We start from the raw sequence: 15,466 nt of genomic DNA, 5'->3' as shown, positions 1-15,466 counted from the left end.
ACCGTACCCCCACAGGTCCCGCCCCTACAAATACACCGCCGACTGTGACCCCGTCAGCTGTGGTGAAAGTTCGCGACTTCACTAGGCTGGTCGGCATCTCTATCGCGCTTCCGACGCCTGTGGCACGGGCAATGCGCCGGCAACACTGACACTGACACGCGTGGGCAGACGTGTAGCACTTGTATCGAACTTGTCTGAACACTACCGCAACCATGCCTGCCCAACGTCCGAGGGCTTCCTTCGAGCCCATCGCGCCTGACTTCAACCTGAAGGCTCTGGTGGAGTCAACACCGAACTTCAGCTATGTCGACAGAATATCATGCGACATGATCGACCAACAAGGCATGGCCGCCTTTGAGAAACTGGTCTTGCTACACGTGATTGTAGGCGGCAAGCCTCTGGTCATTGATGGCTTTGAAGATCGATTGGATCCGTGGACATTCAACCCCAAGTGGCTCCGCGACAACAGTGGTGATAAGGTGGAGAATGCGCGGAACTTGACTGCGAAGGAGAATCTGCCACTCACCATGGGACATTACCTGAAGAACATGGGTCTTCTCACCAATCAGTTCTTCGACAAGCCCGGCGCGTATAGAGAAAAGGGCAGACAGCGAGTGTATCTGAAGGACATTGACTGCCCCCAGGTGTGGTGGGACAAGCTGAGAGAACATATGCCGCCTGCTCTCACCTACCTGAACGACAGCACTGGCGACATCGGAGGCCCTGGTGCACAGCCAGATCCGCACAGCACACAACCTGGGAGGAGGCTGGGGAAAGGCATTGCAAGAGCTGGAGATCTGATGAGCTCGCTACCTCCAGACATGCGGGCAGAGAATCTGATGTGCTATATTGGTCATGAAGGAACATATACACCCGCACATCGAGAAATGTGCGCGTCACTTGGGCAGAACATCATGGTGGAGGCCTCGAACAACGTTAGTGAAGACGGCAAGGCCGAGAAGCCAGGTTCTTCCATCTGGTTCATGACCGAGTCGAAAGACAGGCATCTCGTGTCCGAGTACTGGCTGAGTGTGCTTGGGCATGATATCGAGGTTGAGAACCACTTTGCGCAGGTCGTTGCGTGGAAGAAGGCACCTTTCAGCGTGTATGTGGTCGAGCAGCGGCCTGGTGATTTCATCCTGATACCTCCACTTGCACCACATCAAGTCTGGAACCGGGGTACGCGGACGATGAAGGTCGCCTGGAATCGAACAACCGTGGAGACCCTGGAGATGGCCATCAACGAAGCACTTCCTCGCAGCAGAATTGTCTGCCGAGAGGAGCAGTACAAGAACAAAGCCATCATCTACTACACACTACAAAAGTACGCATCCCTGCTATCGCAAGCTATGGGACAGGCAGCTCGCATGCCTCGGCAGGACAGTGACGCGTTCTTGTACAAGGGCAAGATCAAGCAGCTGTTCAAAGACTTCAAGCGGTTGTTCGACTTGTACAAGCAGATCCTGCTGAGCGAGATGTTCAGCCCGGAAGACCGTGACGTACCAAAGAACATCGAGTATGTTCCTTTTGACTCCAATGTCACCTGCGCATACTGCAGGTGCAACATTTTCAACAGATTCTTGACTTGCCCTAACTGCAAAGACCTCCTTGGTCATCAAGCTGACGAGGATGGCGACCCATACGATGTCTGCATGGACTGCTATGCAATGGGAAGATCGTGCGCATGTCTGGCTGGGCTCAAGTGGGTCGAGCAATTCCGCTGGAAGGAGCTTGCCAGCAAGTACGATACCTGGCGCAAGCTCATCATCCAACTTGACGGTGGACAGAACGACAAGTCACCGCAGATCATTCAGGAAGAGCGGCGACGCTACGGTAAGAAGACTTTGGCAGAGGTCTGCAAAGATCAGCTCAAGCGACGGCCCTTCAAGGATGTCAAGAAGCCAGCAGATGAGCCGAAGGAAGACGAGGAATCTGATGAGGAAATCGTGGTTGGTGACGATGGTGTCGTCAAGAAGATACAGAAGAAGAAAAGCAAGGCTTGGCTCAAGAACAACGTCCCCTGCCACGTTTGCTGCCACCGACACCCTACTTGGAAGATGGCAAAGTGTACCACCTGTGAGCGGTCCTGGTGCTACGGCTCGCTCTTTAGAGGCTGGGACAAGATGCCGACGGAGATCATGGAGGATCAAGATTGGTCGTGCCCACACTGTCTCGGCATCTGTTTTGCTGGAGCTTGCAGGCGCGAAGGCAAGATGGTGCCGTACGAGCCAAAGGGAACACTCCTCGGTCATGATACCAAGAAGGTCGCAGATGTTCGGTCCGTCGAGGCCTTGGTTGATTTCTCTGTGAGCAATCTAAACTGGCTCAGGGACGATGACCCGGCCAATCGCACCCAGTCTCGACGCTTCCAGAAAGCGAGGGCCGAAGCTGACCGTAACAAGAACATGGACCCTAGCATGGAGCTTGACGAAGACGATGATCAAGTTGATGAGACACAGGTTGAGATGGAATACTCTCCAACCGGTGACGATGGTCCCATTGATCCTGCGCTTGGTGGCACGGGTGCTGGACCTAGCAGTCGCCGTAGACAGAAACAGCCAGCTGCTGAGCTTGATGAGGACGATCTGGCCCGCAGGCTCCAGGAAGCTAACTCTGCCCTGCCGCCGCCTGCTGCCATGATGGCTGGCGCACCTGCTAACGGCATGCCTGACGGCTATGCTCCTCTCACGCAAGCTGGATACTCTGGGTATGGTGCACCTCCGGCTGATATGTACGGTGATCCAGATGCGAGCAACTCTTATCACTACCCTGGCTATCAGCGTGATGGCGACGACGACAGCCTTGAACCAGAGACTGAACAAGCACTACGACCCTTCAAGAAGCGACGCAGAAGTGGTCGCGATGGTGAAGACGACGGCGACTTTGACGAGATTGCGATGTCCAAGGGCAAGAAAGCTAAGAAGCCGCGACTCGCCGCAGCTGGCTTCCGTTCGTACGATCTGGCTGAAACGCCTGATTCTGCATCCGCCAGTAGAGCAAAGAATGAAGCCCAACAGCAGTTCGAGAAAGAGAAGGAGCGCAAGGCGCTTGAAAAGGCGAAGAAGGAAGGTCGCTTCATCATGTTGCAAGCAGCCATGAAAGGCAAGAAGAGGGTCGTGAAGCTATCCATACCTGGTGCTCGCCTAGCGCAGCTCATGGCTCAGCAGGCTGCACAAGCCGCTCTCACCGCGGGCGACGACGTTGACGCCGAGCATGAGGTTGAAGCAGGGGCAGCGCAGACTAACGGTGACGACGAAGATGACAACGATCTGCTGCTAAAGAGTGATGTGGCGCCGAAGAAGACTCCCAGAGATCTCCAGCTCCAGTATGCAGAGAAGATTCGCGAGGGCCGGATCCTTACCGGCAACACCAAGAAGGCCCTCATTCCCGTTGAGAAAGATGAAGACTACGGCTACCGACATCGTGAACGAGTCAATGGCAAGCGTGTCGATCGAACTAAGGACGTGCCAGCCACCGCGGCGAGCAAGAAGGAGAAACGCAAGAGCCAAGGTGGACGACCGCCGGTCGAGTACGAAGAAGTTGATGTTGCTTCAGACGACGATGACTTTGACGCGAATGAGTCGGGCTGGAATGCAGTCAATGGTACTGCAAAGAGCAACAGAAACCGTCGTTCATTGCCAGGTTATCTACAAGAGCGCCACGCAGATGATGATCCAGACATGCCCGACGAATTGCCTGAAGGGCACCGCGATAAGCACCATAATGCGCTCAGGTCTGGTCGGACTGGCAACCCAAAAGCGCGAGCCAGCGATGCTGCCGCTCAACTACAAGCAGAGACGGCGGCTACTGTCAAACAAGGCCAGGTGGCCGGTAAGGCTCCGGGCATGCGTCCCAACTCTTCCAACCAGCCCATCGAGATTGAAGACGACGGCAATAGTAGTGATGACGATGTTGACGATGCCATCAACGCTGCGGCGAACGGCGACTTTGGTGCGCAGACAAATGGCACACCTGTCCCCAGCGGCAGTAGCAAGCAGCCAAGCAGTACAGGTCGTCCTCGAGGGCGGCCGCCGAAAGGCAAAGGCGTGGCCACTACCTCACCCTCATCTTTGAAGAAGAATGCCGCAGAAGCTGCAGTTCTAGAAGCCCAACACATGATGGAGGAGGACAATCGCCTTGCTAAGCTTCAAGTTCTTGAGATGCTCAACGACCCCAATTCGCCCCGCGCAGATATGTCCTTCAGCAGGGCAGGTGGTGACTTGTTCGGCGAGGACGAAAGTGACGATGGTCTTGACGAAGCGCCGGCAAGGAGTATGAAGGTTTGAACGAGGCAAGAAATCAATTCCCTCGAACTGAGATGCATCGCACTTCTTGGCGTCAAACGTGCGAGCACCGCGAAGGTCATTCAATGCCACTTCACGACGTGAAAGTGGCATCGCAGCTACATTTCCATTCTCAGTAGCAATCTGCGCAATCTGCGCAATCAACGTGGCTTGGACATAATCCAATGACTACCACCCGAGACGGGAGGCAGACGCCTCCCAATGCACGACCGGCACGGCAGTTGTGTTGAGAGGTATTGATGCCTCACACTTGGACCGTAGCGTAGCGTATGCTGTCGGCGACAGTGTTTGGTGATGATGTATTAGTGTAGATACCCTGTATTCAAAAAAGTCATAAGTCAAGCCTTTATGGCTATCACCGACCTCGATCGCAACCGTACCGACGGCATGCCGACACATGGCTGGCTGGTGCTTGCGTGGCATGGCACTAACTTCAGACGCCGGGATGCTCGCGCGTGTGCACGGCCAACTCGTATGCTCTTTCCACATGCGCTGTACGCAGGAAGCATGGACGGATGCGCATACGTGCTGATCTTAACGACCAGGCACGTGCAACTGGGTCTACACTAGCGAAGCATTGACGGCAAATCCAGACACGAGTTGCGGCTGCCAGGCTTGACACGACGCCTCAATGGACTTCCTGCAGTAGCCGGCACGTCTCAGCGTGCGAAATAGCGAGCTGCAGCTCGACTGCGCATGTGTCTCAACGAAGTACGAGCGAGGTGACGGCTTTGAGGAGTCGGAATGCTATGCTTCTTTGCTGTATTGATGGTGTATACAAGGTGATCTTGATGGCCAGCCACGTTTTGCGGCTCCTTACGGTACAGACCAGGCCGAATCGTCCTGGAGGATTTCGAGGGCGAATACGGTATGATGTCGCTGCTTCGCGTACGCGGCGCGAAACAGACCAGCCTCAGTCTATCTTACATGCACTCTGGAAGGATCTTGACGCTGCCTTTGCGTCGGCGTCATCAGGACCGCTTTTCGTGAGACAAGTGACCCTGCAGCGGTGAAGGTAGATGCGATTCGTTTCCAGCAGGTCCGTAATGGAAGCGCTAGTCAACATCGAGGGACTCCCCAGCTCGATCGCTTCTCCATTTGCGGCAGTGGAAGCAGGGGATGAGAATTCGTCCTGGCAACGCAGTGACACGCGCGTGTCAAGCCTCCATGCTGATCACGACCAAGCACGTGTAGTTCGCCGACTGACTTCGATACGGAGAATTCTTGAAACCAACGATGGTACTTGGCAACCACCATCTTCGTCATCCTCAGCTCTCGTTTCGACAAGGAAACTGCAGCATCAGACAGAAACCCTCGACACGCTCGACACGCTCGACACGAAGCCCTAAGCCCATATCGACGATCTTATTACAGAGCACGTGCAACCGACCCTTCGGCACGTGTCTCGAAGCGGAGCCGAACGGCAATGCGGATCCCTGACACTGCAGCGACGCCTTTGGAAATTGCCCCGACTTCACGACATCGAGCCAAGGCACGTCAGCCTCGCTGATGGCGACGATCTGCAACGCCCCGTGAAGCTTCGCGTCGGCATACCGACTTCTCAAGTCAAGTTGAAGCAGTATTGACAAGATCCGTTTCTCATCGATGCCCAATCGAGATCAACGGCAATTTCCAGCGCTCGGATACGGCCCTAGACCGTTCGCACTTCGACAACTCAAAGTCCAAGCTTTGTAGTATCGTCGGCTGCGGCTGGAAGCCCTATATTGTTCATTATGGGCTGATCACATATCGATTTTAGCTGGCAAGTCCCAGCACAAGTCGGGGAAGAGGCATTATGGGTACTGCTGCCGTAGCAACAGTGCGTGCGAGGACAGCATACTATGCCATAGTGTGATCTTTATGTCGAGGGTCGAGAACTAGTGTGAGTTGTACGTGGGCGAATGGACGTTGTGCTCTGCACTGGACACGAACCTGCAGTGTCAAGTTCCTGCTTTGAGAAAGGGATTCCTCAGGCAGAGACTGTGGACTGGACTGCTTCGCGTGTTGGTCACTCGATGGTAGATGTGGCTTGGCGTCAATCTCTGGTTCCGCACCATAACCAGGACCCCGCTATCGGCTCGGAAGATGATGGAGCAGTTCGGGAGACACACCATCGTGCGGCAAGTGAGGTCGGAATGAGAGTGACATTGGCTATACCATCGCTGCTGACAACCCGGGAAAGGGCATTGACTTCACATTACCCCACAGTTTCGTCTGGTGGTTCCTGCCTCGCACTTTTCGGCTCCTTCCCAAAGCGTCGAAATACCATCCTGCCAAACGTCTGTACTGGTCTAGCCCAGAGCTCGAGGTACAGAAACTCGAGATGCACAGCTTCCTCGTTTCCGACGACGTGTGCCGTGCCGAGCAGCTTTTCCTTTTGATGTCTCTACACACCGCAGCGACCTCTTCAGGGCAATTTTGAGAGCATTCCAATCTCAAACACATCCTGTCAAAAGTCCAACATGTCCCCATCAAATACCACGATCCTGCTCGTCCCAGGCGCCTGGCACACAGCAGACTGCTATACAGCCCTTGCCAAACCCCTCGAATTCCACGGGTACAAGACCGATCTCATCAACCTCCCCTCCTGCGGGCACAACAAGCGCCTCCCGAACTTCAACGAAGATGTCGCCGCCATCCGCGACAGAATCACCAAAGCCGCCAATGCAGGCCAAGATGTCGTCCTCGTAGGCCACTCCTACGGCAGCATCCCCTCCAACGAAGCCTGCAAAGGCCTCCTGAAGAAGGACCTCGCCGCGCAGGGCAAGAAGGGAGGAGTCGTGCACTTCTTCTTCCTGGTTTCATTTGTGATTCCCGAAGGTGCGAGTCTCATTGGTGCCTTTGGAGGGAATCCGTTGCCCTGGTTCGTCATCTCTGAAGATGAATTGGAAGTTAACCCTGCCACGCCTGAGACTATCTTTTACAATGATCTCGAGAAGTCTGAGCAGGACCACTGGATTGGACGATTGAAGCCGCACAGTTATCAGGTTATGCATACGCCTGTGACGTACGCGGCGTGGAAGGACCTGCCGTGTACTTATCTTTACTGTATGGATGATCAAGCCATTCCGTTGGAGATTCAGAAGATGATGGTGGAGGGGACGGCGCAAGGGTGTGGTTTTAGGACTGAGACTGTCGAGGCTGGGCACAGTCCGTTCTTGAGTAAGACCAAGGAGACGGCGGAGGCGATTGTGAGAGCGGCTGAGGTGGGCGCTTAGGTGAAACTGAGGTCGAGGGTGATGTACATAGGTGATTGTTGTGGTACATATTATGCTGCATGGTTGAATCGCCAGCTGAACTTGCGCGTCAAGATCATGGCATATATCTCACAAGGCGTACTTTCCCGCGTCCCTGCGATGCTTATCCCAGATCAGATTATCTCGAAGCCGCCGCCGTGCCATGCTGTTATAGTTTGTGTATCCATCACGACATGTGGGTCGACTTGATCAATGCCCCAATGTCAATGACCCGTACTCATGGCGCCATGTCTTCGATGGGGGTACGGTCGTGCGTGAACCGGCGTAAGAGGCACGATCATTTTCCAGTCCGATGCTGGAAGTGTCGAGGTATCCGTGGAAGCGACCAGCGCTTGGAAGGTGTGGTATTGCCCGGTAGCGAAGCTGCAAGATTCCCAGGGCCGGCCAAGAGTAACGGACTGGCGCGCCGAAGGAGCGCTGGACTGGGCGTAATGAAGATCCTGCGTGGCCCGTCGAAGGCACACCAGGTCTGGGAGTACACCGACATCAAGAAAGACCATCGATCTAGTCGATTTCTGTGATGCGTGCAGGAAGATCACAAGTGGTCTCAAGAGCTACGATCGCACCGTGAATTCATCATCTCCGCGACCCAGAATCCTGAGGATGGAGAGAGCTGTAGCGAGGCTGGTACGATGATGCTCGGTGGCTCTGGGCTCTGGCGGGACATATAGCGCAAAGCGAGTAGCCTGCCATGCAAGTGCAGCTGGAAGGCTTCTCGACCGTCAACAGGCTAGCTGGCTTCATGCTGGAGCGCTTGCTGCTTCGAGATGGGTTCTTCGTCGGAACTGGGGGTGGACGTTCTCGAGGTCCATCGTATTTCTGAGCTTCCTTGACCAGACGTCGGAATGCCAGTTCCTTGTCTGAGAGGCCATAGCTTCGTCGTCCAGGCATGTGTTCTTGTTCTTTGAGCTTCTCGGATGGAAGGTAGATGTTATCACGGGTCGGCATGGCTGCTGAGGTCGTGAAGAGTAGTTGTGTGGTGCACCAGGTCATGTACTGATGTAGATGCACAACGTCGTTCGGATTCGATGAGCTCTGAAAAGGTCGTATGGCCCGGTGTCCTCAAACGTCCGAGCTTCCTGGTGAATACGCAGCAAAGGTCTCGTCCGAGAAGATCGTCAGTCTATGCTGTCTTGGCGACGGCAAGGTGTTTCAAAAGATGTTGGTGGCTCTATCCTTTCTACTCGCGCGACAACAGCTCGCCTTTTGAACATGTCCAGAAGCTCTGTATCAATGTTATAGACCCCAGGAAAGGGTGATGAGCTCGAATTGCGGCGGCTCAGATGCAGGGTTGTCCGCTCTTAATCAAATAGAGTCTTAGCATGCGTAAATTGATTACCACGCAACTGGAATGCATACGTTAGCAGAATATCTAGATGAACAAAAGGGGCAATACGAGAACGCAACCCACGCACAGCTCAATCTAATGAATATTGAATGTTGCTGTCATCGCAACGGTCATGCTGCCCGAGCCCGTGCAGTACTGTAGAATCAGCAAAGAAGGAGAGTTGCTTTTCGAAACATTTCACTTTACCCTACCGGTGCTGACCTTACCACGCCAGCAAACTTTCCAGATCGGTTTCTGGTGTCAAGCATGGCACGCCAGCCTCGTGATGAAGCGAAGGTGGAGTCGTAGACACATCAGACGCATCATCGTGGTAAGCGATGTGGCTCTCAAACGGTCGCATGCGTCTGCTAGGAGTGGCTCCAGCGGACTTGCATCCGGTGTACGCGAGTTGCGGCACCTGCAAGTGGTGTGACAGCGCACTAGTGCATATCATGCGCGCTTGGACGATCAGGATAGGTCCCTGGAAATGATGGTGGCTTTCTAACACGAGGTACAGGGTCCATCAAGGAAGCGGTGCTCGTCGAGCTGCCATGTCGCGGGTTTCATCAGCCTCGCGGGCGACGTCTTCAGGTACGAGTCGCTTGCTCTTGCGGCCTTCGAAGAGGATGGACGTTGTTGGAAGAGTAGGTCCCGGATAGCGTCTCTCCTGTAGCCGAAGGGACAAGATCGCCAATGCTTTGGTCCATGCAAACTCTATTGAGACGTCAGCGGCACCCGACCTCATCCACACCAACCTTAATCTCGGCTGTAGCCTGTCACGTGCCTGTATGAAGATTGCCTTTGATGCCCAAACCATCAGGCACAGATAACATGATCTTCATGCATCTGGAACAGGCACGTGAGTTTGAGGAGGAGATCAGCCTTCATTGCGTCTCTTCTTAGCAGTTCCAACGACCCTTTACGAAGATCGCAGATGAGGTGTGCCACTGCACAGCCATGGAAGCAGCGTGACGATGAGACTGGAGGTGCAGTAAAGAGGCAGCGGCGCCATGTCGAAGCACGTCAGCAGTCGTTGCTCTATAACGGACAGTTCATGTGCAAGTCGCTGCGACTGACTGGAGTCGGAGGCACAGTTGGCTGGACTTCGGTAAGCTATGTTGGCCTAGATGCGGTATGCACTGCACATCATATAGTCATATTCACGTTTTGTGGCTTGAAGCACATGGCAGGCTAGGCAGCTGAGGTCTTGGTCTAGCCTCCAGTGGCTCGCTTCCAGTGTTTCTCTCGGAGACTATCTCAAGCGAGCTGACTGCCTTGGGAAATTTTTGCAACGATGGCTGTGTAGCCGATGCTAAGTGTCGCGCGTCTGGCCAGTCTGGAGCCCGCTCAACCGAAGAAGCGAAGCAGGATCGACGCTCGCATGTTTTCTTTTCCTTCCATCTCGAGCACGAAGAACCCTAGGCTCTTTGTGCTAGCAACGTGGCTGCACTTTGGATGTGGTCGAGCAACGATACGGCAACATCGGCTTCGGTCTCGTCCCAACAACAAGAATGTCATGCCAGGAAGCTTGCAAGTAGCATGCTCGCTACCAAGCCTCTGGGCAGCTGAGATCGAACAGTTCCGCCTACCTGGTACAGCGTCTTCGTGCAGCGGACACACATTCGCTTTTAGTGGCTGCTTCCGACGACACCGGTTGATTTGCTAAGATCCTGGATTTTGCTAGGATACTCGGGAATGGGATGTAACTCCACTGCACGAAGACGCTGCAGATCCTGTGCCTCTTGAGAGCAGGCAAGTGTTCGATCAGTATGCCGCATGTCGATGAAGTATACCACACCTTAACGGCCACCGTCTCGCGTTCATTGCAGTCGTTCGGACAAACCTTAAGAAAATGGCCAGAGCACGAATCGCCTGAATGTTAGCGGCCTCGAAAGTGGCATCGTATATCGTGAAGCTTGGCAATTCTGGGACGAGTCGCTCACATGAAGAGAACACCAATAAGAAGCAGCAGATTCTTCACACGGCCGCGTGTTCAGTGTGTTGAGTGCGTGCGGACCTCGTGTCGTAGGCTCGAGGATCCTCGGGGCGCGGGGCAATGCTCGATGAAACAGTCGCACCATTGTTCTCTGTAACATCTGTCAGTATAAGGTTCGTTGCTCTGAAGTAATCCATCTGCCGCAGGTCTGCGATTCTCGGATTCGGTGGTGTTGCTGTTGATGGTATATCCTCCGGACTTCATGCGAGTCGTAGTCGAAGTTTGCATTGCATCGAATGGGCCTCCTAGCAGGACACTGCATTCAGTCCGCCCATTTTCTTGTAATCGTCGTTCATCGTGTAATGACTAGCCATGGTGCAGTCGAATATGGGCAGTGTCTTGACCTCGGACTCTGCTGATGGCAGTCATTCGTGAAGGGAGAGGCGACGTGGTGGCCCCGAGTTATCAAGTCGTACTGTAGTAACGACCAGCCAATGTGTGCGATCTGGTCCACACTGGCTCTGTAACATGTATACTCTTCACGAACACCGCTGTCGTGACCGTCATCGATGTGAACATCGAAGACTAGGCGCACTCTCAGTGAAGGATAGCGCTTCGCCCGCATTTGCGTATGTTCTACTTCTGAGATCTCGGAGAACGTCAAGCAGTTTCGTCCATAATCTGAAACTGAATCATCATCCAGTGCAGGCAGGTTGCTGTTCCCATGCTGACGTCTCACCCTCGTCTCCGAGCGAGCGGTTGGTGGGAGAATGCCAAGTAACGCATGCACTCGCAGTGGGTTCCATCGAAGTCTATGCATCGTGCGGGTGGTACTATGGAGTGACGGAAACAACAACCACGCATCTTTGACCAGACTACTGTATCCGCGCCTTGCAGCTGAAGTGCTTCTGTGGACCTTGGAATGGAACGCTTCCTATTGGTTACGGCCGCGACCCGAACATATATTGCATGTAACCGCACGCAAGTTCAACGACCTGCTACTTGCGATGTCGACGACCAGCTGAACGGATATGCGGCACGGCGCTAAACGCGAGCTGCAGGAAATGATGCTGACGCGCATCGCGAGCAGACCAGACAACACCAGGTATCGAAGCTGAGCCTTGAGTGATGCTTCGCTGCGAGTCCAATGGTTGATCATTGGAGTGTATGGTCGACGCCATGGCAAAGCTTCACCGGCTCGAGGTTGTGCTGTGAGTAGCCGCATGCATCGAGGTCGTACTCATTGCTCGATCTGCCGCCCAATTGACCAGAGATGACGACTTGTTCCCGTGACCTGAGTACGCACTTCGCCCCGAGTCTGTCGCTCATCGTCACGATGGTTGAATCGTCATGTCGTCGGGAACAACAGGCGCATCTCCGCTGGCATCTACCTCCCCACCGTCACACCACACCTCCATCAGACCTCCCTCTCCCATTTCCCGATCTTCACAACACAATATCCGGAAATCCGCTGCCGCGCCAAGCTACATGCCATGTTCAGGCACTTCCTGCAGTGCGCTGGGCATCCACTCCAGCCCTGCCAGCTTCTCCCTCGAAGGATCCGGATCCAAGATTATTCGCTCCTCCCGCTGCACAAAGATGGGATCCCAAGTGGGGAAATTCGCACGTCGACACGTTCAACCGCAAGACACCGGCGACATGGCTGCATATAGGTGAGGCTCCGCGAAGAGTGTGGATTGTGTCAGGTTGGAAACGGCGGGTACAGATCTTGATTCAAGAGAGTTTGCTCGTCGAAGGTGGAAAAGTAGCTGACGAATGTCGGGCTCAGCTGTACCGAGCTGAATCCGAGTTAGAGAAGGAGCGCAGTGGCGCAAACTCTCAAAGTCAAGTTGGACGGCGCACCTTGGCTGATAGAACCACGATTTCGAACCAACATGCCGCAGCGGCGTATGTGTATTTGCCTTACGTGCGGAGGAAGCTCGTTACTACTGCAGTAGGCCATTAGAAGGAGCACGCTGGACACGTGGCGCGAGGGGGAAGGGTGATAGTAATGATCGTCTGGATTGAGCTATGTTCCATCATGCTGCATTGAAGAACAGGCGTAAAAGGCTTGATCACCCGGGTTTCGCTACATGAATTTGTTTATTCTCCTGCGGAACAGCATGATGTTTGGAAAGGCGTTCGCGAAAGCACAGTATAAGCTCAGCACATGCACTCAGACCCTCCTCAATGACCCATGGTTCAGCCGTGGGAGGCTGAGAGAAGGATTCGGGCCCGACGGCTGATCGTTGGGTCTTCAGCATGTGGCGGCTAACGTCCCCTCCAGGCGAACTTTCTTCCTTTCCGTAGCCTCTGAAGCGAGCGCCACTTCCAGGGTAGCCAGAAAGTACGAGTCCGCGTGTGGTGTAGTGGCCATGGTGATCATGGTCCACAGTGGTCTGGATGAGAGTTTCCTGGTCGTAGACGACCGTTCCATTCACGGCCATGACGTGTCGATGGAACAGTTCTTCCGTTTGTGTGATATCTGGAGAGTACTGTTGCGGTGCTTCATTCGAGGCTTCCTGGATGCCGGAGAACGTCATGTCTTGTTCTGTGGTACCGAAGCTGTAGGACGTCTTTGCGGTTTGGTTCGCGATGTAGGTAGCAGAGCCGTGTTGTGAGGTCGATAACCATGCTCCCTGAAAAGTCTTGTACAATGGTTTAATAGCATCGGCGTTGGCAAACGACTCTAGTCCGCTTGGGAAGACCGCCTGCCCAAAGGTCTGGACGTCTTTGCTTCTGCTCACAGTCGCAGTCAGAGTGAGGTCATCACCCACGGTCTCAGCTGTACTGAGAGCGTACAGTGGATAGTCGTAATGCTTCGAATAGCCACTCGACGAATCATCGTGTCCCATCGTGCGTTGAGTGTTGGTCTGTACGTTGCCTTCATCCGTGTAGTTGCCTAAGTTCGTATAAGACAAGCTCTGAGACCAGGTCGCCATCTTTTGACCTTGTGATGTAAGTATTGTCGACTGAAGGGTCAAGCTCCGCTGCGCATTGACTTGGTATATCAGAGTCTCGTTGGTCCCATTTGAGGCCTTCAAGATTTGCGAAGAGACCTCAAGCTTAGGAGCCGGCGACACCTGGACTGGCCCTTTGCCAGTGGTGATGTGCCCAGCTGTATCCAACCATATGAAGACTTTGCCAGATAGATACCAAGAATCGCCCGTGGTACCGGATAGCGATGCCGCCCCGTTACCTGTATCATTAAGACCAGACACACGAATTGAGAATGTGTGTGCTGAGCCATCGCAGAGTAAAGATAGCCATGGAGTGATGTCAATCTCATCCTCTTTCAAGTCGAAAGCATCGATACCAACAACCGGCCGCCACAATCCAGGTACAACAACCCCAGTGAAGATCACCGGGAAGGGCCATGCGACACCCGCAAGCATGTCGTCAATGTACAGCTGCACCTCTCGGAATGGAGAGAAGCCTGGCAAGGTGCTGTTTGATCCGAAAGTATCGATTGTAGACTGTAAGACGTTGCTCCACCAGAACTGAGATGGATTAGTAAACGTTTCATATGGTATAACGGCCTTCTAATATACCTCTTCTGTAGCCTGCCCGGTCGCTGCGACCGTGATAACAGCCCTCCTGATGCTGCGAGGCAGAGACAAGGCATCTGACGCTGTCTCGTCAGGATACGAGAAGTAGCTTGGCTGCCCGACAATACCTTGGTGCTTTGAGATGGGGACAATGAGATCGGCTGGTACAATGGAATCATCTGCCGTAAAGTATGCCGCGGTCAACGTGACGTTGAACGGTGCTGTATATACCTCATTGATCAAGTTTCCCAGATCAAAGATTATGGTCTGTTCTTGCTTGAACAGGGGCAAGAAGTTAGTCATGTCCTGCTCTGAAGTCAGGCCTAGCTTGTTGGTAATTTAAGTCTGATCTACTCACCTTAAGATAGGTCCATGAAATACCGCCGACCGTTGGCTCTGCTGTAGATGTCCTGAAAAGCTCAATGTCTCCAAAGGACACCGTACCCAGTCTGTCGAACTGCTTGCCAGCGGACAGCACCGTCAGGTTCCATGTCACTCTGTCAAAGGAGCAGCTTGGAGGTGTGTACGGGCCAACATAAGGCTGGCCATATGAAGATCCGAAACTGTGCACAACCAAAGTCTGTTGACATGTTGCCTGTCTGCTTGGTGTCGTGTGCACAGCGGACGCTGAAGTCCCATCTGATATCCCAAGGGCTCCTTCTGGGTCAACGGTAAGCACTGGTGGGTATACTTGGAAGACATTCAGCAACGCAGCTCCGGGCGCTCTGCTGGAGTGTTGCACAAAGCGGATGGGCTGTGTGACCTTTGATGCGAGCTCCGGACACGGCAGGCTTGGTTCGGTCCAGAACAAGAAGAAGATCCCGATGGCAGCAATGGTGGCTGACCACACTTTGAAGTTGCGGTATCGCGTCGAGCTGACCGCAGGAGATGTGGCTTGCAGAAGCTCCACACAGTCTCCGCCAATTAGTGGTGTCCCGTCCTTGGGCTTGGGCTGGTTGTCATGTTGCATCATGGTCCCCGCTGTAGAAGCTGAGCGTTCCGTTTGGAGAGCGAATACCATGATGCGGGATATCTGCACAAGCGCCTTGTCAGTCTTCCGCAGTGAACAATGCCGAGAAGGCAGGGAAGAGTTC

The 15,466-nt window shown here is 54.0% G+C and overlaps 4 protein-coding genes across 4 annotated transcripts; 3 read left to right on the top strand and 1 right to left on the bottom strand.

Annotated features, from left to right (window-relative positions):
• Window positions 1–212: 212 nt before the first annotated feature.
• Window positions 213–4,286, top strand: CLAFUR5_13563 (C-module-binding factor A; the record flags this gene model as incomplete). Its single annotated transcript, XM_047912711.1, has 1 exon — window positions 213–4,286. The coding sequence occupies one exon, from the start codon at window positions 213–215 to the stop codon at window positions 4,284–4,286; it is 4,074 nt and encodes a 1,357-aa protein (XP_047768899.1).
• Window positions 4,287–4,652: 366 nt separating this feature from the next.
• CLAFUR5_20358 (uncharacterized protein) lies at window positions 4,653–4,874 on the top strand (the record flags this gene model as incomplete). Its single annotated transcript, XM_059463194.1, has 2 exons — window positions 4,653–4,798; window positions 4,850–4,874. The coding sequence occupies 2 exons, from the start codon at window positions 4,653–4,655 to the stop codon at window positions 4,872–4,874; spliced, it is 171 nt and encodes a 56-aa protein (XP_059319169.1).
• Window positions 4,875–6,766: 1,892 nt separating this feature from the next.
• On the top strand, window positions 6,767–7,522 carry CLAFUR5_13562 (Alpha/beta hydrolase nvfD; the record flags this gene model as incomplete). The annotated part of the gene is made up of 1 exon (XM_047912710.1): window positions 6,767–7,522. One exon carries the CDS (start codon window positions 6,767–6,769, stop codon window positions 7,520–7,522), a length of 756 nt encoding a protein of 251 aa, XP_047768900.1.
• Window positions 7,523–12,899: 5,377 nt separating this feature from the next.
• On the bottom strand, window positions 12,900–15,393 carry CLAFUR5_13561 (Peptide-N4-(N-acetyl-beta-glucosaminyl)asparagine amidase A; the record flags this gene model as incomplete). Its single annotated transcript, XM_047912709.1, has 3 exons — window positions 12,900–14,324; window positions 14,376–14,678; window positions 14,731–15,393. The coding sequence occupies 3 exons, from the start codon at window positions 15,391–15,393 to the stop codon at window positions 12,900–12,902; spliced, it is 2,391 nt and encodes a 796-aa protein (XP_047768897.1).
• Between the last annotated feature and the right edge of the window lie 73 nt (window positions 15,394–15,466).

The sequence above is a fragment of the Fulvia fulva genome, chromosome 12 (genome assembly GCF_020509005.1).
Source record: "Fulvia fulva chromosome 12, complete sequence".
NCBI lineage: Eukaryota > Fungi > Ascomycota > Dothideomycetes > Mycosphaerellales > Mycosphaerellaceae > Fulvia > Fulvia fulva.
This window is presented reverse-complemented; position numbering and strand designations above follow the sequence as displayed.